The following is a 23,674-nucleotide window of genomic DNA, read 5'->3' as shown; positions in this document are numbered from 1 at the left end:
ACACACACACACAGAGAGAGAGAGAGAGAGAGAGAGAGAGAGAGAGAGAGAGAGAGAGAGAGACGTACATACAGGCTAATTACAGGTGTTGGACAGTGCGTAATTAAGTGACTTACCTGGAGTGATGAAGGTCAGAGTAAGGTTAGGGTAAGGTCAGAGAGAGAGAGAGAGAGAGAGAGAGAGAGAGAGAGAGAGAGAGAGGGGGGGGGGTGGAGGGGATAGTGAACAAGACGTATTACACAAGGAAGAACCAGAGGAGAGAGAGAGAGAGAGAGGGAGAGAGAGAGAGAGAGAGAGAGAGAGAGAGAGAGAGAGAGAGAGAGAGAGAGAGAGAGAGAGAGAAGAAAAAAGAAGATAATTTAAGAAAGAAAACGTAAAATGCATCGTAAACAACAAGAATAACAATAACAAAAACAACAGACTCATGTCACTTACCTAAAAAAAAGAAGAAGAAGAGGAAGAAAAAGAAAAGGAAGATAGATGAAAGAAAACGAAAAAAATATCTCAAAATAACAACAACAACAACAAATTCCATTATTCATAGCCTACAACCTTACCCTCCCTCCCTCCCTGCCCTTCCCTCCCTACCAACCTCCTACCACTTCCCTACCCTCCCCTTCCTCCCCCCCACCTCCCTATCCCCCCTCACCTACCAACACCCCTTCTAAGAACTTAACTCAGCCGCACCTCACCTCACCTCACCTCACCTTTTAACCCTTTTAACCCAATCTACCTCTGCCCTTACCTGTCATCCACACCTGAATTTCCAAATCTTAATCCGCTTTGGCATTCCTGATTCTCTCTCTCTCTCTCTCTCTCTCTCTCTCTCTCTCTCTCTCTCTCTCTCTCTCTCTCTCTCTCTCTCTCTCTCTCTCTCTCTCTCTCTCTCTCTCTGTCACACACACACACACACACACACACACGCACATACGCACTTTCACCTTTCCTCCAATTTGAATAGATTTAAATTTTCTACGTTTTTTTTTTCGTGCCTCTTAAATTTGAGTTTATTTTTATAATATATTATTGCAGTTTTGTCTAGTTTAGTCAAGTTTAGCTTTCAATGTCTTTAGTTTCGTCTCATTTCGTATAGTTTGGTTTAGTTTCGCTGAGTTATTTTTAGTTTAGATTAATTAATTTGAGTTTAGTTAGGTTCAGTTAAGTTTACATGAGTTCAGTTCACTTTTGATGTGTGCGTGTGTGTGTGTGTGTGTGTGTGTGTGTGTGTGTGTGTGTGTGTGTGTGTGTGTGTGTGTGTGTGTGCAGCCCAGTCACACTCACCTGCTGGCACGGATCAAGGGTAACCCACACACAGCCTAAAATAAATCTCTTGGTGGCTGGCTGATGCATGTGTGAGTTGATATAATAAGAGAGAGAGAAAGGAAAAAAAAACACACACACACACACCTAACCTACTAAAGATTCCCATTATTTACCGAAAGTGTGTGATGTTAATGGATGTAGAAGGAGTAACGTATATTGGTGTAGATAGGTGAGATAGACGTAATATTGATGTGTAGAAAGGAGCAGAGTACAAATGGATGATTAGGTGAGATAGATAGAGTGAAAAGAAGTGTTGATTTAGTGAATAGATGAATGAAGGAAGGCGATGAAAGGAGCAAGATAACAGTACGAAGGTTTAAAAGAAGGAGTAAGAAGGAGAAAGAAACAAACAAGAGAGAGAGAGAGAGGGAAGAAAAAGGAAAGGAAGAGAATAAGATAAATAGCAGGAATGTTTTCGAAATATTGCAATAACGAATAGAAAAGTTAAGGTGAAAAAGAAACAATTGGACGAAATGAAGAGGAAGGGGGAGAAGAGGAGGAGGAGGACGTGGAGGAGGGAGGGGGGGGGGGTATTACAACGTGTTTCAAGCAGAATTCACCAAACTGATTGCATAAAAGAAATCTGATAGTTTCCATGTAATGTGCCTTATGATTTGCTAGGAAACACACAGAACCACCCACCCTCTCTCTCTCTCTCTCTCTCTCTCTCTCTCTCTCTCTCTCTCTCTCTCTCTCTCTCTCTCTCTCTCTCTCTCTCTCTCTCCACAACGAGCTATATTCCTACCCATGATGAAAAAAATATATAAATAAATACAAAAAAAAAAACATCCTTGGCAGTTACATCCTTTTTTTTTTAAATATATATCGTACCTAGACCTTATAAGTTTAAATAACGTCTACTATATATTTTTGCCCGTTATCTCTAACATCAGTTGTCTTAGCTACACATCACACGCGTCTATCTATGTTCAGTCATTTAAAAGAAACGGTTTATTTATTTATTTATTTATCTATTATCTATACTTCTATGATACACGTCTTTATTTGTATCAATAATCTCTATCTAGGTCAATGGTATTCATATTTCTTCGCTGGCCTATCTGACAAGCCTATATTTAGCTTGTATGACTGATCAGGCCGAGGCTATTTGCTTTTTTAACCTATATGTATGTCTGTTTGTTTGTTTATATACTTTTGCATCTGTCTATTTATCAGTCGATCTGTCTGTCTGTCTATATATTTTTTTTTTCTATCTCTCTATCTATCTATCTATCTGTTTATCTGTTTTTTCTGTCTATCTATCCGTCTGTCTGTCTGTCTGTCTGTCTGTCATCCTTATTTGTATCTATTTTTTTGTTTTTCTTAGGTATCATAAAATCCGCATTCCATATATTTTCTATTGCTTTTGTGTGTGTATAGTAGTAGCAGCAGCAGCAGTAGTAGTAGTAGTAGAGGTAATAGTAGTGGTAGTAGTTAGTAGTAGTAGTAGAGCGCTTCTGTCATTTGTACACGAAGCAGGAAAATGACGAATGATGCAATTTTTTTCCTAGAAGCGTACCTCCGTCACACACACACGCTCTCTCTCTCTCTCTCTCTCTCTCTCTCTCTTCCGGAAAACCCCCTTAGTGATCACCTCTTCTGATTCTTACTTAAGCTTGGTATCTATTGCTGCCGTAAATCCTCTATTACCACTACTCTTATCTATATTTCCTTGTATTAAGCTCCCCGATTTGTTTTATCATGTTAGATCTAGCATCAATATCTGCTACGTTAGTTTTTTTTTTAAGTGTGTCTGTTAGATTGTCATTTGCGCTTTTGTTCCTTATTAGTCATCATAAGGGGAGGAAAGGCGGTACTTCGGTCATCAAACAAGTTAGTAGACGCATAATGGGAAGAGATTAGTGTATAAAATGTGTCGATAAAAGAGTACGCCGCCAAAACGTTTTCCAGTAACTGCTCACGTAATGAGAAAGGATCGGCCACGCACAGAACCCTTATAGCAAGAGGTTCTGATCTCAGCCAAAGAGAATCACGAATCTATGTGAAGAGCCAGTGGCAATGTGTGGATTAAAAAGAATAAAAGAAAGTTAGAACATATCAAAAATACCCCCCCAAAAAAACGAAAATAGAGGAATCGCCAACTGAGAGGAGTTAGGAATAAGACTTATAGAAAGAGAAGAAAAAAAACCGCAATATAGAGTAGCATTCATTCATTAAATCTCTCTACCCATTCCTTTAAAACACAGAAACCCAGATACCCATTATAAACCAAGACACAAGACACAAAAACCTATGAAACATGAAAGAAAGCAATGTAGGCGGGGACTGTGAGCGCGCGAGAGGCAAGAGGAGGAGTCAACAGCGCGCCAGTCTAGATGCTCTTTTGTCAAGCCCCCTCACTCTCCCTCGCTGTCCCAAGCTCTCACTTATACTCTTACAGCTTAAGATGGCGGCCACGGGGACGGAGGCAATGAACCCGCCTGCAAAGAAGTACGGCTCCGTGGTTATTACCTTGGAAAATGTATTATTGCCGCCGGAGAAGCTGTCCCCGAGTCCCTCCCAGCAGGATGGACTGGACCCGGAAATTGAAATGGACCTCAGGATTCTAGGATGCGAACTGATCCAGACAGGCGGAATCCTTCTCAGACTGCCCCAGGTGAGTGCTTCCTTACATCCTTTCATGTTTTAGGGTTCTGAGGGGTGTTTTTCTGGGTTTATTTGAGGTTTTATGGCTCTTCAGGGTCTGGGCTCCACGTGGGTTTGTAGGAAGGTTAGTTTTGTGGGGTTAGATTCATAATACGGGGGTTTTTTTTAAGGCTCGTGGTTCAGACAAAGCTTGGGTTATTTTGGGGTTCCCAGGGAAGTTTTTTTTTTTTTTTTTTTGTTTATTCTGGGTTTGAGTAGTTCTTAGCGCCAGGGTTGTGTGTGGTCAGGTAGGATGTAAGGTTTGTAGGTTAGTTTGGCAATATTTGTGTTTTCGACGTGGTGTTGGTTAAGACAAAGTTTGGTATTATTCAAGGCTATTTTAATGGTTTGTTTGGGTTCCACTGAGGTTTTCGAGGCGTTATGTAGTAAGTGATCATATTAATTTTCTTAGGGTAAATATTTAGGAATTTAAACGTGATAGGAAGAGCCGTTAACAACTATGGGGTTAGATAGGAAATACTATGGCCAGGAAATGAGTCTAATCTTTACCGGTTACTTAGCAGTGAAGGGATGTGTTGTGTCTCCAGCTAATAAACCTCTAGAATATTTAATAGAGTACTAGACTTGTTTTATATTGTGGTTTCAGTGGTCTGTGTTGAAATGAGCTCAGGTTAGGTCAGAGAGAGAGAGAGAGAGAGAGAGAGAGAGAGAGAGAGAGATCCTTTTATTTATTATTTTCGTATTATTTGTATTCCTCATTATTCTTACCATTATTGTGTATATATATTATTTATTTATTTATTTATTTTTGTAGAATAGCATCCCTATCAATATACATCTCACATTATAATTGTATGTGTTTTTCTGTATATGCAGATTTAATATTGTAGATTTAAATTGATGTGCCCCAAAAAGCTGTTAAAAGAGAGAGAGAGAGAGAGAGAGAGAGAGAGAGAGAGAGACTGAGACTTGCTGCTCCTTTGTTCATTCCTATCTCTCCTCTCCTCTCAATCCGTTCATCTGTCTGTCTGTCTGTCTGTCTGTCTGTCTGTCTTTCTTATCTGTCATCTATCAGTATTACATATCTTTCCAGTACATCAGCATCATAAAATCTGGGGTCCACTCTCTCTGTTATTACTCATTTGCTTCCACATCACACCGCCTCTACCTGACTGCCTTTCCAATACATTAGTGTCGTCTTACAGTTGGTCCCTGCATCTGAACCCTCATCTCTCTCACTCCATTGCTTGTCATCACTTCCGTATTAAGGCAGACTGGAGCATACATGGAGGTCTGCATACACAAGCCACACACGTCCGCCTCGTCCTCTCTGTGTACGGGTCAGCTTTGGAATAGCCGACGTATTGATTGTTCATTAGTCTTCATTACCGTGCACTATTTTTTGAGGGTACATAAGTCTTGTATTACCATCCATCTCTCCCTCCCTCTCTCCCTCCCTCCCGCAGTCAGTATCATCACCCTTATTAACAAGTGGCTTAAGTATTTTCTTCATGGTTTATATTTTTTTGTCACGTCTTTAGGCAAGAAATGCAGAAATCGTTGAAAATTTACTCAGGTTTTTTGTTTATTAAGGTAATGATTTGTGTTTCAGTTTACATCATTATTTTTTGTACTTTCCATTTATTTTTCCTTATATTATTACAGCCAAGTGTCGCAGAAATCTGCATTTTAGAGTTTCACATTCTCTCTCTCTCTCTCTCTCTCTCTCTCTCTCTCTCTCTCTCTCTCTCTCTCTCTCTCTCTCTCTCTCTCTCTCTCTCTCTCTCTCTCTCTCTCTCTCTCTCTCTCTCTCCTATTTTGCATATAAGATTTTGTGCATTGTGAATACTTGGAGTGACGAAAAGTGGGTCGTTCTTGTTCCTTCAGTGGATGTTTGTGTTGTTTGTTTTTCGTCTGTCTTGGAAGCTCTCGGTCAGTTCATCAGATGCAATTCATTCGCTCAGTCCTACCGTAGTGTTCAGTGAAGGTATTAGGATTTGTTAATGAATGCTCTCCTCTATTCTCTCTCTCGGTCTTTCATTGGTTGCATCTCACCCACATTCAGTTCGTCATGTACAATTCATACACTCAATCCTACTGTAGTGTTCAGTGAAGGTATTAGGATTTGTTAATGAATTCTCTCCTCTCTTCTCTCTCGGTCTTTCATTGGTTGCGTCTCACCTACATCCCAAACGGACTTTATTGTTGATTTTGATTCATCAGTGGTTATTCTTTCCTCTCTCTTGAAAGCTCTCGGTCAGTTCATCAGATACAATTCATATGCTCAGTCTTCCTGCAGTATTCATTAAAGATATTATGACTTGTTAATGAATGCTCTCCTCTCTTCTCTCAGTCTATCATTGGTCACATCTCACTCACATCCTGAACGCAGCAATTAAGAGTCCCAGCAGACAGTGGGCCATATCCCCCAGGCAAGGATGGCAATCAGGAAGCATTGTGTAGCCTCATTGTTCCTCGGAGACACCATCCACCAACTATTGATTTCCACTGATGGCCATGTGAGGTCCCAGCTACCGAGGAATGCCATGCCGTTCATTGCACTTCATTTGTCTGGCATCTGTCTGTTTTGTTTGTTTGTCTGGTAGTGGTGGTGGTGGTGGTGGTGGTTCCTCGGTGGATGGTTGTGTTTGTTGTTCTGTTTGCTTGTTTTGTGTTATGTTAGTCAGTCAGTGTTTGGAGGGAGACAAAGAGTGGGGCTTGTTTACAGTTGTCAGTCAGTCAATCAGTGTTTGGAGGGAGACGGAAAAGAATGGGACTTGTTTACAGGAATTGCTGTTTGTGATGAAATACTTCTTTTATTTTGGATTTTTCTTATACGTTTGGATGCACCAGAAATGTACACAAGAGATGAGGTGTCGTCATTTCTTCTTTATACAACTGAAATTTGCATCCAAGAGTTTGAACATTGTGCCTTTTATTTACGTGTACAAGGAAATATACTGTGAATTTGTGTTTCAAGTCTATAGAGTCGTAATCTATTCACATGTGTTTGCATCAATCTGTATGGATAATTAATAAGATTACAGTAATATTTCACCATAGATTTATGCTCCTTCCAACACATTTACTGGGCGAGTCTTAATAACCCATAATTATCACTTCAAATTCATGTTCTTTTTATCGTCACTAGTAATGGATACATCGCACTAACCCATCACCTCAAATTCACACTCCCATTTCCATCACTAGTACAGTCCAGGTCGTACAAATCCATCATGTGTGTGTGTGTGTGCGTGTGTGTTGTTGCAGGTTGCTATGGCAGCGGGGCAGGTGTTGTTCCAGAGGTTTTACTACGCCAAGTCAATGGTGCGCTACCCTATGGAGACCACCGCCATGGCCTGCATCGCCCTTGCCTCCAAGATCGAGGAGGCACCGCGCAAGATTCGCGACGTCATTAATGTCTTCAACCACATCCGACAAGTCAAGAACGGAAAGTAAGTGTTGTGTTTGCTTCAGTCACTTAGGGAGGGGATAAATAAAAAGAATAATAGTAGTAATAATTAAAAGAAGGAAGGAAAGTGTTGGGTTTGTCTTTGATGCTTTGGTTCAGTCACTTAGGGAGGGGATAAACAAATGAATAGTAATGAAAGAAACAACAAAAGGTACTGGGTTTGGCTTAGATGATTCGGTTCGGTCACTTGGCGAGGAATAAATGAATAAATGGTAATGATGACAAAAAGGAAAGGGAAGAAAGTGTTGGGTTTGGCTCTGGTGCTTTGGTTTAGCTGCTGGAAAATAAATAAATGAATAACAAAAGAGAAAGGGAATGCAAGTGCTGGGTTTGACTTAAACACTTTGGCTTAGTCACTGCAAATAATAAGGAAAGAAGGAAGGAAGGAAAGGAAGTGTAGTGTTGTGCAGTGGTGAACTTTCTCTCTCTCTCTCTCTCTCTCTCTCTCTCTCTCTCTCTCTCTCTCTCTCTCTCTCTCTCTCTCTCTCTCTCTCTCTCTCTCTCTCTCTCTCTCTCTCTCTCGTTCTTGATATACTTTTTCACCTTTTTCACTATTTTATTCAGTTCTTGATTTCATTTTTTCTCATGCTTTATTCTGCTCTTAATGTACTTCTTCTTCTTCTTCTTCTTCTTCTTCTTCTTCTTCTTCTTCTTCTTCTTCTTCTTCTTCTTCTTCTTCTTCTTCTTCTTCTTCTATTGTCTTGTATCTTTGTGTGTTTCTCTCTCTCTCTCTCTCTCTCTCTCTCTCTCTCTCTCTCTCTCTCTCTCTCTCTCTCTCTCTCTCTCTCTCTCTCTCTCTCTCTCTCTCTCTCTCTCTCTCTCTCTCTCTCTCTCTCTCTATTCTACATGTTACCTCTGTCATGTTCACTATCACATTACCCATTTCCTTTGTTTGTACAGCATGTTTTTATCTCTATTTGTTTCCTGTGTGTGTGTATGTATGTATGTATGTATGTCTAAACTTTCACTAACCCTTCTCTAACTTACAGAACCAATCAGCCAAGAATTCTGAACAGCAAGCACATATTACTGAAACCTATATTTATTTCTGTAACCAATAAAAGACTTTTCTTGTCCCCTATCACCTACTACCCTTTCATAAACGCTTCACTAACTTCCCTCTTACTTGCAGGACGATCCAGCCAGTAATTCTAGACAGCAACTACATCGCACTGAAGAACCAGGTGATTAAGGCTGAGAGGAGGCTGCTGAAGGAGTTAGGGTTCTGCTGCCATGTCAAACACCCACATAAGGTACGGTATTGTTGCCCAGTCCCCCTCTCTTTTCAACCTTCTTTGTACCCTGCCCATCTTTCCCTCTATTCCTTCTTCTTCTTCTTCTTGGTAGTCGTCGTCTTTGTCTTTCCCTTCTGTAGTCTTCCTAAGTCTTGTGAGCTTTTGTTATCTGTTGTCTTCTTGTTTGTTTGTTTGTTTGTTTGAGGGTAAAAGTGTAGGGTGGATGTGTTTTTGTGTGCTGAAGGAGGATATCGTGTTTTTGTGCCCCCCTTTTTTTTTGTGTGTGTGTTTTATTATTGCAGATATGTTGTGGGGTTATAAAGATTGTTTTCTTTAATTGTGAAAGTTATTATTTATTTTTTTTTGTTTTTTTCCAACTTGTAATGGGGTACTGTCATTAAGATCTAAATTTATAAATGTGTGTATGTGTGTGTGATGATATTTTCCTCAAGCATGAACATTTAATTCCTTTTTGGCAAATGGTAACAAACTATAAGGTCTAAATTTATGTACAAGTGAGCCTGTGTGTGTGTGTGTGTGTGTGTGTGTGTGTGTGTTGAAGTAGCGTCATCTGTGTCTTTGATTCCATAACCACAGTGCTGTTTTTCCAGGGTGTGTCCTTTCCCTGAGTGAGTGTTGGGTGGGTGGGTGAGTGAGTGGTGCAGTGATAGGTGTTCCCCATTGACAGACTTGTGCTATACAGAGATCAGTGTATAGTGTTCTCTTGATGCCATTCACCTGCCTCTTGTGTGCAATTTGAACACAAACACACATGCACACACACAGACAACACAATGCAACAAATACACACAACACACACTTCATCTTTGTATGTGTGCCTCTTGTATGTTATTTGAACACACACACACACACACACACCACACCTTTGTACATGTGCCTTTACTAGGTTCTATGAACACAACACTCCACAAATAAGCCTTAGTATGTGAGGTGTGGGTGCCATCTAAGCCAAAACAGAGGCAACGGCACTCTTTAATAGCTTGTTAAACATCCCGCCATCCACTGAGGCTCCTTTACTAATGTGCATTCCTTTTGTAGATCATTATCATGTACCTGCGTCTCCTGGAGGCTGACGACAACAGGTGGCTGGCCATGTCCTCTTGGTGAGTATCATATGTCTTGTTTCTACTGGCGGCTCCATCTCCCTCCCATCCCTTCCCTTCCCTACTCGTCTGTTGCCTTCATTACCTCAGTCGATCCCTACATGCTACCATTTCTGCCTTCTGTGTACACAACACTCAGAACACTATCATTCTCTCATCTTCTTCTCGGCCTTTCTCTCCGATACTTCAGTTCTTTTATCCTACCTTCCGTAAACCTCCGTACTGCCATCCATCCACACACTCCACCCTTGTATTTTTATTGTTCCTTGTCGCCAGAATACTTCTCTTACCTTCCGGCCTTTGTCTTTTCTTTTCTTGTCTTTTTTCCTAGTTTTTTTCCTTCTTAACTTCTCTTTAAATTCTTTACATTCCTCCTCCTGCTTCATCCTTCTTTTTCTTGCCTTCCCTCATCAACACAACAATTGTCAATGTAATCTTGTCTTCTACGTCTTCTTTATTCCCCTTTTCCTTCTTACTTTCCATCATATCTTCACAACATTGCCTTTTTTTCCTTTTATCTTCCTCTTTTTCCTTCTTTCCTCAGCTACACAAAACTTACCAGCCTTTTTCTCCTGTTTTCTTATTCCTCCTCCTCCTCTTCCTCCTCCTCCTTCTTCTCATTTCCTCCATCCTTCCTTGTCATCCTTTTCCTTTTCCATTTACTCTTTGTTTCCCTGTTTTCTTTCATATCTTTCTTTTTGTCCTTTTCCTGTTCCGTTTACTCTTTCCTATTTTTTCTTCCTCTTCCTTCTCCTCTGTTTATATATTTCCTTTTTCCAGAGTTGTGCTTGTATTCTCTCTATTTCTTCGTTCCTCACTGTTCAGTCACTCATTCACAGACACCCACATTCACTCATTCATTCAGTGTCTTCATGTCCCTCTCACTCTCCTTCACCACCACCACCACCACCACCTTGGCCAGTTGTTGGTTGTTTGTTTAGCTTTTTGAGGTGTTGCTTTTTTTATCCTCCTTTTTTTTCTTATATTCGTGTGTGTGTATAAATCAAATCAGTAAAGAGAAGTTTCTTGTTTTAATGGTGCTTTTAACTTAGATATTAAAACCAAAGCCAAAAGACCTACCTTCCTCACCCTCCCTCCCTCCCTTGGACACTCCTCTGTCATCATAACCTGTTAATAATGTCCCTTTATAACCTGACTGGGATGGAGCCACCAGTGCCCCCACACTACCTTTGTTTTCCAGTGGTTGGTGGTCACTGTGGGTGAAGATAGTAATGTGTGCCCACTGTAGTGACAGCTGCCAGTCAGTCTATCAGTCTTATCAGCTCCACTTAAATGTGCCTCACTTGGGAGACGCTGGTAAACAAACAAAAACTTAACGATTCACCCGATTCACCTGATTCACCTCACGTTAGCCACTCATTTGACCGGGGCCGCTCGCAGGAGCTGCCCATCATGACAAAACCCTGAGCATTAAAGTCTTGTGTGGAGAAGGAGTGCTAGTGGTAGTAGGTGGAGAGACTGGGCTGTGCTATCTTCACCTGTGACCCTTGTGGGCTTCACCTGAACCTGTCTCATGTTGATTCTGGCAAGGTCCCTCACGCAGCCTCAGGGGCACCAGGGCTGTCTCCGGGAAGGCTGTGTGTGTTGTAGGCCCCCGGCTCTGCCCCTGCCTCCCCCCACACTCATGTCCCAAGGCTCTAGACATCCTAACACTAACTCACCCTCCAGTCTCCTCTATATTGGTTGCCCACTAACCTCACATGGAGGACGAGCCCCGTGTGGGTGTGGGCGGGGCGAGGCGGGGCAGGCGGGGCACGGGCAGGCACTTAATGCGACCTGTCCTTGGCTGAGGTCATGCTGGGGTACTTAAGTGACCTTGTGTAGGATCCGGGGCACTGGTGATACACACATACTGCTATTACTATTACTTTTGATACCTTATGTTGTTGATGTTTGAATATATACCTATTCAAGTTGATATTAATAATGATGATGATGATGGCTGATGTGGTAGGCATTTGATGCATGAGAGACTGTGTATTGTGTTCCTTTTTTCTTTATATTAGTGCTCTGTGTCATCCGCTGAGGGGCAGGAGGGTGGGTGTGGTGGGGGCTGTGACGACATTATTATTCTTACCCTTTTTACAGCTTGAGACAAATTATGTATTGCTAATTCTGCCCTCACTAAGTTGATGGATAGCTGAGACGTGGCACTTGTTCACTTGTTTGAGCCGCGAGTGACGTGTAACAACGCAGTACAGGAGCTTGCTTGGGAGTGCAGCCTGACAGGAACAGGGGAACAGATGCTTGACTTTGACAGAGAGAGACAGAAAGAGAGGACTGGTGGAGCATCTGAAGAGGAAGAGGAAGTGTGCATGTGTGTGGTGACTCAGGAGGAAGAGGAGTGAATGAATGGAAGGCATTGAGAGGGACCGAGTAAGAGAGAGAGAGAGAGAGAGAGAGAGAGAGAGAGAGAGAGAGAGAGAGAGACAGTGGAGGCATTGTGTAGAGGTAAGGAAATTAGAGGAGAAGGAAGAGGTGGTGTGTGGATGGTAAAATAGAGAATGTTGGGTGGAAAAGTTAAGAGAGGGAATAGAGAATAGGGGCAGTAGATAGGGTAGTTAGGTTAAAGAAAGGGAAGGGAGGGGAGGGTGTGAAGCATGTGTTGATCAGTCTCTCTCTATAAAGAAAAGCTTCCTTTAATGTGTGTGTCAAGGCTTGAATAGTGAAGTCATGTCAGGTTAATGCCGTTAGATCGTCCTTCTGTTCTGTCTTTTGTTTTGTACCAGTAATAATGGAAAGGGGAAGGAGAAATCTTAAAGGAGTTTTAATTGTAGGGAAAAGTTTTAGGGAAGTTTAATGAATTAGTTTGATAGTGGAAGGTTTTATGATAATTTTGTTCCTACTCTTTATGTGCTACAGCTGAAGATGTTTGCTACCAAATCTGGTGCTAATTTTTCAAAAATGTTTTGGTTGCCTATTATTAATGTGAGGTTTTATTCCATCTCAGAGGAAGGTGGGGCAAGGTAAGTTGTGTTGGTGAGGCCAGCACTGCCCCTGCGTCCTCCACCACCACCACCACCAACCACCACCACCACCTCCATCACCACCACCACACAGCCACCACCTTGACCTCCAGCTCCACCACCTTCCCTCTGCTAGCGTGGCTGGCACGTGGCGCGTAGTCTGGCCGGGCTCTTGTCACTGTGGGCTCCCCTGCGATCGGTCGTGTGTGGTGTCGGGCAGTTGGCTTCCCCAGCAACTCCCTCAGACTGTGGCTGGCCTGGCTGCACCACCACCACACAGCGCCTCCACTTTTTGTCTAGCTCCTCAGGCCTTGCTCCAGCCTGCCTTGCCTTGGGTTGTAACTGTTCAGTAGGAAACGTGTAGTCACATGAAATTTATGGTAACTTAGCGTCAAGAAGCTGCACTCTCACTAACTGGAAAACGTACATTTTGTTGCAGTAAGGAACATTTGTTGCCCTTTGTAGTCCTGTCAGAGCTGAAAACATGATCAGCGTTGCTTGTTTGCACTAGGTGGTAGTAACAAGTGGCTGAGAGGTTTTCAGGGATTGCATGCAGATGGATCATGGACAAGGAATACCCCATCAAGTTAAATGTGCGTAATGTTGCTTATGACATAAAGATAATTGTAAATATCAAGCCTTTGGAGCTAAGTAATCAGTGTGGAAAGATTTACATAACCTGACAATTTCCTTAATAGTGGAAGTGGTGACAGTGGTTGTGCCGTCAAGACTGAGGACATGAAGGACAGTGGTGTAGTGATGAGCTGGGTGGAATTGCGTGCACTAAGCTCTCTTTGCAGGTGCCAGGGTGCCACACCCCAGCCACCGGGACCCCGCCGGCCGGCCGCAGGCACCGTGGCGGCCCGCACCGCAAGGAGTGGAAGGAAATGTGGTGGAGGGATGAAGAGGGTCAGGTTTGGCAGGTGGAGGGGGGAAGGGCAGACTGCAGGGCTTCACCGCATATCTTCTTGGTCCTGTTCCTAAGTGTTGACATAGTGGTAAACAGTCAGTGTCCGTCCTCTTAAAGGACTTGGAGAGGAAGGGTAAAGCCATCACTGCTTGTAGAGAGCTGAGTAGTAGAGTCATGATGTGATAAAGCCTTGAGCAGCCTCACTGCCTCTCATGTATCAGGTGCCCAGCCACATCACCACCAGCTACAGCCATCAACTTGAGGAGGATGGCATCACCACTCCACCCCAGCACCCCCCCCTCTCTCTCTTCCCTGCAGGAACTACATGAACGACGCGTTGCGCACTGACGTGTTCCTGCGCTACAGCCCCGAGACCATCGCCTGCGCCTGCATCTGGCTGGCCGCCCGCCTCCGCAAAGTGCCTCTGCCGGAGAGCCCCCCCTGGTACCTGGTGCTGCGGGTCAAGCAGGAGCACATCGAGGATGTCGCCGCATCCATACTCAGGCTTTACACTAGGAAAAAGGTGGGCAGGGTGGCCATTACTTCCCTTCATCTCAATACTGGACTATATTGTTTTATAGGTTTGCATGGAGGTGTAGCTGAATTTAGGACATGTTTCAAGTATTTTAAAGTTATTTTGGGTTATAATTCCTTTAAGTATCTATAAGACTAGTGTGTATTTTATTATTCAACATGCGTCTTGCTTGGGGAGAGAAGAACTGTGCTATGCAGGTAACATGTTCTCTATAATGTTATGTAGCTTGCTTTTCATCCTCAGTCTTACCCTCCTCTCTCACAGGTGAAGCTGGAGGCGCTGGAGGCCCGGGTGGAGGAGATCCGCAAGGAGCAGCAGGAGGCTCGGCTACGCAGCAAGGTGGTGGCCTCCATCGTGACTCCACAGACCAACACCGCCTTCAGCCCCGCCTCCAGGGCCAACACCCCCAACAAGGCCGCATCACCACCTCACAAGCGCTCGTCTTCTCCAGAGAGGTGAGTGGTGTGTGTGTGTGTGTGTGTGTGTGTGTGTGTGTGTGTGTGTGTGTGTGTGTGTGTGTGTGTGTGTGTTTTCTCTGTCACTGCTATTACTGCTACTGTTCTTGACTTCCTTTTTTTTTTTTTTTTTTTTTCTGTAACTACTATTACTATTACTACTTTCAGCTTATTCTGTGTTTTTTCTTCTGTTCTGTTCTTTCCTTTGTTTCTGTTCATTGTATTTGTCCTCTGTCTTTTCTTCTATTTTATTCCTTACTGCTCTATCTTTCCTCCTTTTCATCTTGATTTTTTCCATGTTTCTTGCTTATACCCTATTTATTTTATTTTCCCAGTCTTTTGCAGTCCCTGAACTCCTTAAAAATATATCAACTTCTAAACTTTACTTCCCATCTATTTAATTTCCTCCTTAAAACAACCACTTATTCTCAGCACCAGTGTTCAGCATATCAACCACTAAAATAGACGTGCATTTCAAAGTAGCCCCATAATCTGCACAACCTTCACTGCCAACCACATTTTAAGCTTAAACTCCTCAATCTTTTACCCTAAAGGAGTTTTTTGCACCTGTTTTATTAGTGGCAGTAGTGGGTTGTGTCAAGGGGAAGATTAATGTGCGTGTTGGCCAGAGTTTTCAGCACTGTTTGTCTTTAATGCCACAGTGTTTTTATACGTGACAGTAGTTTGAAAAGGGTGTTGTTTTAGTTGGTTGTTTGACTCTTGGCTGCAATGGAAGGATTAGTTTCATTAGTGTGTTTTGTGATTGTGTTTGGTAGGTTGTCTGGACAGTAAGGGTTAGTTTACGTGTAGTTGGTAATGGTTTTAGTGTCTTTGGTGGTGTGAAGTTTGTCGTTTGATGTGTTCTTGTCTTTTTGTGTCAGGTAGTGTTTATTTTGGTTGTGTGTTGTATTCAAGGGGTGTTGCTGTGGTGTGGTGGGTCTGTGTTTGAGTGTTCAGGTTTTGTGTGTGATAGGAAGAGGTATGTGTGTGTGTGTTAGGGAGAGATGGTTATGATTGCTCCTGTGTGTGTGTGTGTGTGTGTGTGTGTGTGTGTGTGTGTGTGTTTGTGTGTGTGTGTGTGTGTGTGGCACTTATGTTTCTCTTGTTACTTATCCTATTCCATCCTGATTTTATTTTATGTTCCCTTTTTTTTTTCCTTGGTGATTATTTTTTTTTTACCTTCATTGATTCATTTACTCACTTTGCTTTCACTGAGATAAACTTATTTCCTGTAGCAGAGCATTGGCATTATCTGTTGTCTTTGTATTTGAAAACCTTAGCATATTGACAGTTGTGCAGTGAAAGGTATTATTTCATTTGTCAGTTTCCCTTCAGTCAGTCACCAGTTATAGCTTTTAATAGATCACAGTTCTCACCATACACATCCAGGTGGCACAATTTTGATGACCCTGTTGATGTAGCCTTGCATTACAATATCCCATTACAAAAAACCAGAAGCACTAGTCCACATACCCCCAGAGAGTGAACGCCCCTTAACCTGGCCCCATCCCGTCCCTCCCTCGCCCCCCGTAGGAACTCTGGCAGGAAGCGTAGCGGCAGCAGCGGCAGCCGGTCGAGGAGTGCCAGCCGCAGCCACAGCCACTCACCGCAGCAGCACAGGAGGTCACGTAAGAAGCAGCGCCGCGACTCCAGGTCCTCTCGCTCACACTCCAGGTCTCCTCGTTCCCGGTCACGTTCTCGGTCACGTTCACGGTCGAGGGACAAGCACCGTGGCACTAACAAGAACAAGTATTCTCGCACCCCATCGCCCGCCGTCACCCCACCTCCGCGCTTCACAAAGAACAAGTGAGTGTTTTAGTTATTCCCGCCCTTCCCTGACCCTTCCCTCAGCCCTCCCTGGTCTCTATGTACAGGCTAACCCAGGCTAGTTGAGGTGCATTGGCTTGCATGGCTACATTGCTGGGAAGTTGGGCGTTGTTTTGCGTTGCCTGTGTGCATGTACCCTTGTCTGGTCTGGTGTTTTTCATTATTTATTTATATATTTGTTGTTGTTTTACTTTTTCTTATTTGCGGTTTGGTGTTTTGCCTTTATTTGATTCTACTTTTGATCTGTTTTTTGTGGTGATGCAGAGAAACTACAAGTGAATCTTTGAAATTTTATCATTCATTTGTTCATTCATTCTTTCATTTCCTTTATTATTTGTTTTGATTTCTTGTTTTATGGCCATTTTAAAGTTGCTAACATTATTATTATTTTTTATTCTGTTTATTTCCCTTTTTTATCCATTTTGAACTTATAAATATGTGTCTATGCCTGTTTAAATCATGCCATTGTGTGCTTGCCTCTCGGACTTAGATTCATTATTGGACTTGATGAACGATAACAGAGAGAGAGAATGTTTTGGTTTGTTCAGCTTGAGTGTGTGTGTGTTTCAGCATGTAACCTTAGTCTCCTGGTCAGCATGGTGGTGGTGTGTGGTAGTGTGTTGGTGTTGAGCATGTTTGATGGGTGTTTAGTGTGTTGTGTTGGTGTTAGCATGTTTGGTGGGTGTGTAGTGGTGTTGCATTGGTGTTGGCATGTTTGGCAGGGTGTGTAGTGGTGTTTAGCATGTTTGGCAGGTGTGTACTGGTGGTGTTTTGGTGTTGCATTGGTGTTTATCATGTCTGGTAGGTGTGTAGTGGTGTTGCATTGTTGTGTCAGTGTTAGCATGTTTAGTGGGTGTTTAGTGGTGTTGTGGTGTAGTTGCATGTGTTTGGTGTTGGAATCAGGGTCAACTTTGGTCATCTCTCATTTTTACCTTCGCTGGGAATTCCTGTAGTTGCAAGATTCAAAACTCTTCCTCTGTGCTTTTTTTCTTGTTAGTGAAAATAAATAGTGAAGGAGGGGCACCAGTCAAGGGCAACAAAATCAAAAGAAAAAAGACCCACTGAGGTGCCGGTTCCCAGAGAGTCGGAAACGATCATAAAAAATTGGAGGATGTATCTGGAAACAAAGTAATGTATGTTTATATGTGAAGAGCAGGAATTGTGTGTTTCTTACTAAAAGGACTTAAAGAAAAGGAAATAATGTATGTTTGTGTATATTTGAAGACCAGGAATTGTGTACCTCCTAACTAGAAGGGCGTAAAGACAACAAAATAGCGTATATTTATGTATATCTCAAGACTAGGTGTTTTTAAATGGAGGGAAATAGGACCATACAATTCTGCAGTTTGCTTAGGTGCCAGTCCCAGTTGTGAAGTGTACTATTGGTATAATTTACATTACTCTATTGCTCCTACTACTATCACTACTATCCCATTACCACAGGCCACCTCTCCCTGTCTGTGCCCCACTCCTCACAGCACCCCATCCTGTCTTGCTGAGAGAAGGGCATTGCTACGACTTTTTTCACTTCAACTACACTTGTAAAGCACCTCCATCCTTCCCTTTACCCCTTGACTTACTAGTACTATATCACCACCACATTTCTAAAGCCACATTACCCCATCTAAGGCCCCTCCCCTCACCCTGTCACTTGCCTTGCAGAGAGAAGGGCCTCATCGTGCGGTCCAGGTCACGGTCACACTCTCGCTCACCACAGAGGAACTACGACAAGTATGAGCGTTATGACAAGTATGACAAAGTGGAGCGGTACCCACAGAAGAGCGGCAGCGGCGGCGGCGGCGACCGGTACGAGAAGAACGACCGGTACGTCAGGGAGGAGAAGCCCGGCAGCGGCGGCAGCAACAAGTACGACAACTCCAGCAAGGACAAGACGGACAAGTACACCAATAAGTACAACAGCACGTCGTCGTCCGCTGCCGCCGCCGCTGCTGTTGTGGCGTCCAAGTTCGACCGGTACGACACAGAGAAGAAGAAGTACGAGCGCGACGACAACAAGAAGTATTACGACAACGGCTTCGGCAAACCCCACAAGGCGAAGAAGAATGGCCGCCACAGGTCTCGCTCCAGGGACCGACGGCGGTAGGGCGTCCCCACCGCCGCCGCTGCCACTGCTGCCACCGCCAACACAACCCCAGGGACTCGGTAACCCCCGGAGGCCTCACCTCTTTTCCTCGGCCTAACTATTAAGTCTTTTGGAACTCTATTTTAGTGACTTTTTTTTATTACAAGATTATTTGTATATTGATGTAAATATATATATATAGAAAGAGATTATATATATATGAATATATATATCCATACACACACACATCCATATATTACTGTAATCAGTTCCTTGCCAATCAGTTCAGATACTACATGTCTCTAGGCCCTACCATACCGTACATACAGAGTGCTTACAGCCTTTACCAAACTACTGAGACAGATTCGCTGTATTTTTTTAAACGTCATGACTCGTGGTGATCCGGTCCCCCGCCGTGCTGTGCTGGCGGGGGACGCAGCCATAACCCATAGTGCAAAAGTAGACTAAGTGCTGGAGTGTATAATTACCGCTAGGACGGACGGACAGTCACGGGTGCCTGGTCTCGTTAGGGAAGCTCGGCCGGTGGGAACATTCTGACTGTCGCCTCACGTTCATTTGCTCCACACTGACAGTTTACAAGTTTACGACGACCTGTCTGATATTTTTGTATCCCTTTTTCGAGTTACCACTTCATTCATATCATCCTTTCATTGCCAGATCCAGAAGTAGGTATTTTCTTGTTCACTGGGCCTCTTGAAGCCACTCAGGAGCCTCGTACAGATGCCAAACTTGATCTCTAGGTAGTATTATCCCCCACAGTCTGTTAACAAGGACTGGAGTTGGTGTGTGGAGGTGCAGTGCGGCAGATGGGACGAGTGAGTGAGGGGATGCAAGAGAGAACTGATTGGGAAAGAATTGATGGACATGGAGTTTCTGGGTCACATCTTAGGAACATCGAGTGTGTGGAGGAAGGCAAGTGTCACTGAGTTTGAACCAAGTATGGATGATAAGGAACACTGGGGAGAGTAAGATAGGGTTACTGAGGGCGTGTTGCGAGTCATGTCTTGAATCTCTGGGTGTGTGAGTGAGGGTAGCCAGCAGGGAGGTCACAGGGCAAGGCATGTCACTAGTTCAGGGTAGAGTCACAGGGGCAGTCTAACCTTGTGCAGTTTGCTAAGGGGACAAGATTTTCATCCACTTGTGTTGCATCTTGTACCCTGAGACAGACAGGCAGACGTTTAGGGTATGTTTCTGAGGTGGCTCTGTTATGTGTGATTCAGGGAGATGCTGGATATCGGAGGAGAAATTTTAAAGAAGAGATGACCCTGGGTTTTTTTTTTTTCATAATTCAGGGATTTACTGTACTCTAAGAAGATGGAAATTTAAGTTTAGGGAAGAAGTGAACCTATTTTGCATAATTTGGGGCACAAGAATGCAAAATTTTGAGGTTTTAGAGAAGAAATTATAGTTTTGTATAATTCATGGGACAAGAATGTGGAAATTTGAGTTTTTAGGGAAGAAATTACCCAGTTTTGCATTGTTCGTGGCAAAAGAAAGTGAAAGTTTATGTTTTTAGGGAAGAAAATAACATGTTTTGTATAATTCATGACAAAAGTGAACATTTTTTAGGGAAGAAATTGATCTGTTTGCATAATTCATAACAAAAGAAAGTGAAAATTTAAGTTTTTAGGGAAGAAAATAATCTGTTTTGCATAATTCAGAGATGGAAATTTCTGTTCTAGGGAAGATATTACTGTTAATTGGCAGAAAAAAAGTGAAAATTTAAGTTTTTAGGGAAGAAATGACCCTGTTTTGCATAATTCAGGGATACAGTGTGTCATGGAAGCTGCAGATATAAAGGGATTCATGAGAGAACCTACTTTTGAGCATTTAAGAGAACCCTACATGTCCTGAGATAAGGGATATGTAGGTGACCGTCAGGGAAGTCAGATAACCCTGTGTTGACCATGCCAGGGACCCAAATAACCCTGAGATTGAGATTTAAGAGTTTCAGGGAAGTTGAATGATGTGTTTTGAGAACTTTAGATATTATGTATGCCCTGAGAAAGATGGCCACGTGGGGAAACATTCAGGGACGAGAGATGGCAGTCACTTAAGGATTCAGGGAAGGCAGATAGCCCTGTTTTTTGTGCATTTCAGGGACTTAACATGCCCCAAAAAGAGAGACAGAGATGGATATTTTTAAGAGGGAATTCAGGGACAGCAGATGGCCCTTTGTTTGTTTGTTTGTTTTTAGTATTTCAGGGAAGAAAATTCATACAAACGTAATTTTCCTTAGTTTACGTTCGTACCAGTTTCTTTTCGAATGCAAAGTGACCTGAAAGTCAAGAGTTCTGGCGTCCCTAGTACCTCTTGACCCGACCATGTGTGCGCGTGTGTGTCTGCTGCGTGGTGGTGTGTGCGCGAGCGAGTGAGCAAGCAAGAGAGAAAGAGAGAGAGAAAGAGAGCAAGTGGTTGTAATTAAGGATTAAAACTGTGATGTGTACATAATATTATACCCGAGCCTGTCAGTAGTTTTGTGAAGCACTCCTGTGTGTTTTCACCTCCGTGTTGTACAAAGATTAAATATTTTTTCTTACTTATTGTGTTTCTTCAAGACCTGCTGTGTGTGTGTGTGTGTGTGTGTGAAGGGGCTGGAGAGAGTGAGGGAAGGGACTGATGGCAAATATATATCAAAGGGATGAGAGTAAGAGTCTGGTGATAAATAGTAGTAATAGCAGTAGTAGTAGTAGTAATAATGTTAATTTATGGAAGGTAGCAAATTCAATAAGCATTATTCTCAGTAAGTAGTAGCAGTAGTATTATAAGGTTAATACCACAGAAGACTAATACTGCTGTAGATTAGATTAAGGGAGGGAATTTTGGTGTGACTGAAGTACATAGAGAATTAAAAGAAGGATGTGTTAGATTAAAATGACCAAAAAGATTGACAAGTTAATGGAGGAAGTAGTGGTTAAAATAATGACCACATAGATTAATTAAAGGGAGAATTAGTAATGTTTTGGTATTTGAGAAGGAAAAAGAAATGGTAATGGGTTTTGGAGACTGACTATAGATGAGTAAATAAATAAATAAGATCCAGACAATGTAGAAAATGAAGAGTGTATGGGAAATGTGACAAAATGACTCTCTCTCTCTCTCTCTCTCTCTCTCTCTCTCTCTCTCTCTCTCTCTCTCTCTCTCTCTCTCTCTCTCTCTCTCTCTCTCTCTCTGAATAATTAGGTCAATGAATTCATCCCTCCTCCTCCTCCTCTTCTTCCTCCTCCTCCTCCTCCTCCTCCTCCTCCTCCTCCTCCTCCTCCTTGTTATATAAAATGAGGCCAACTGTAAAGGCCAGCCAGTGTCTCTGTTTATTCTGAAATTATTTATTGTATCATGTTAAAAGTGATGGTGGTGGTGGTTTTTAAAGGTCTTTGTTTATTTATCTACCCGTCTACCTGTCTGTCTGTCTGTCAGTCTATCAGTGTTTTACAAGACTGATTCAACCTCGTAATTTTTTTTTTTCTTATTTTATCTTTTTTTTTTATTTCTAGATTTGTGTATATTTGTTTACACACACACACACACACACACACGTCTTCTGGGGATAGTGATGGTTATAGTGATGGTGATAGTGATAATGGTGAGCTTTGGTTAGGCGATGGTGGTGGTGGTGGTGGTGGTGGTAGTGATAACAGTGATTGTAGTAGTAGCAGTCGTAGTAGCAGTAGTAGTAGTAGTAGTGATGGTTGTGGTGACGAAAATAATTGTGGTAGTGTTAGTAGGAGCGTCAGTGGTGGTGGTGTGCTGGTGGTGGTGGTGGTGGTACTGAAAGACCTACCTCATAGTAACCAGTGTTTGAACATCGATTACCGCACCTCCCCCCACCCCCGCTCTCTCTCTCTCTCTCTCTCTCTCTCTCTCTCTCTCTCTCTCTCTCTCTCTCTCTCTCTCTCTCTCTCTCTCTCTCTCTCTCTCTAACTAAGCCAATCATGAAGTCTAATAACGCATGAAATTAAGATGCATTAGTAAATCGTGGTAAGACATGATTGTGTGCGTGTGTGTGTGTGTGTGTGTGTGTGTAATTGTATGCCCATGACTCACACGCATGTCACGGTCACCACCACCACCACCACCATCATCACCATCTGTCTCTCTCTCTCTCTCTCTCTCTCTCTCTCTCTCTGACCTTCAATGACAATAAAAGTGGTGAACAATTCGTGATGGAAATCAATAATAAAAAAAAGAAAAGAAGAAAAGAAAAACATTATATAATTACCACTCATTTTTATTTACATTTTTTTCTTTTCTTTTTTTTTTATTTGGATGATGTTCGTGTGATTTTTATTTACTTATTTCTTTTTTTTTTCTTTTTTTTTAAGCTTCGTGTCAAAGTTATATTTTGATGTCACGTGTTTCTTGTTTACTTTTCATTTCCTCTCTGTCTGTTTGTGTGTCCGCCTGTCTGTCTGTCTGTTTGTCTGTCAGTTTGTTTGCCTGCCTGTCACTCTGTCTGCAAGTATGTTTGTTTGTATAGATGAATATAGGCAGGTATCTCTCTCTCTCTCTCTCTCTCTCTCTCTCTCTCTCTCTCTCTCTCTCTCTCTCTCTCACACACAAAGAAAACAAAAAGAAAGAAAAAAAATATGAAACTATAGTATTGAAATCGGGCTCAAGACTACCGTAGAGTTTTTCACAAGTTACAAATCTTCAATATGTTTTAATCCCGCCTTTCCTTCACTCATACGCCGTGACAGGAGGGGAAATTAAGTAAGATAATAGATAATAGATAACAAAATACAAATATAAAATCAGCAGCATATAAAGTAAAGTAATTTTTCTGTAGATTAAATATATTCGTAGTCTTTCTCCCTCCCTCCCTTAACCCGCCGGCACCGTTAAGAAGGGTGAAAGAAAACACTGCGCTGATGATGATGATGATTATTAATGGAGCTCTGAAGACGAACAGGGGGCAAGACAAAGGTACACCAAGCCACCTGTGTACGCCTTGCTACCTGCTAATCGATGGTAACACCACCACCACCACCACCACCACCATCACAACCTTCCACCTGGTGCTAACGGGCGCTTCTCGTTCTCCTCTACCTCCTTCATCTGCTCATTTTCCTCTTCCTCCTCTGCCTGTTTTCCTTTT

General features: G+C 42.6%; 1 protein-coding gene across 3 annotated transcripts; it reads left to right on the top strand.

Moving 5' to 3' along the window:
* Positions 1-3,568: 3,568 nt before the first annotated feature.
* Positions 3,569-21,118, top strand: LOC135113061 (cyclin-L2-like). 3 transcript variants are annotated; one of them, XM_064028005.1, is made up of 9 exons: positions 3,799-3,940; positions 6,284-6,449; positions 7,201-7,385; positions 8,535-8,655; positions 9,697-9,761; positions 13,977-14,181; positions 14,458-14,648; positions 16,182-16,454; positions 18,138-21,118. In XM_064028005.1, exons 2-9 carry the CDS (start codon positions 6,369-6,371, stop codon positions 18,577-18,579), a joined length of 1,563 nt encoding a protein of 520 aa, XP_063884075.1. In that variant the 5' UTR covers positions 3,799-3,940; positions 6,284-6,368; the 3' UTR covers positions 18,580-21,118. The 3 variants fall into 3 exon arrangements, with proteins under 3 accessions (XP_063884073.1, XP_063884074.1, XP_063884075.1); XM_064028003.1 differs by lacking the exon at positions 6,284-6,449 and having other exon boundaries at positions 3,569-3,940; XM_064028004.1 differs by lacking the exons at positions 6,284-6,449; positions 16,182-16,454 and having other exon boundaries at positions 3,569-3,940.
* The last annotated feature ends 2,556 nt before the right edge of the window (positions 21,119-23,674 follow it).

This window comes from Scylla paramamosain, chromosome 25, assembly GCF_035594125.1.
Source record: "Scylla paramamosain isolate STU-SP2022 chromosome 25, ASM3559412v1, whole genome shotgun sequence".
Lineage (NCBI taxonomy): Eukaryota > Metazoa > Arthropoda > Malacostraca > Decapoda > Portunidae > Scylla > Scylla paramamosain.
This window is presented reverse-complemented; position numbering and strand designations above follow the sequence as displayed.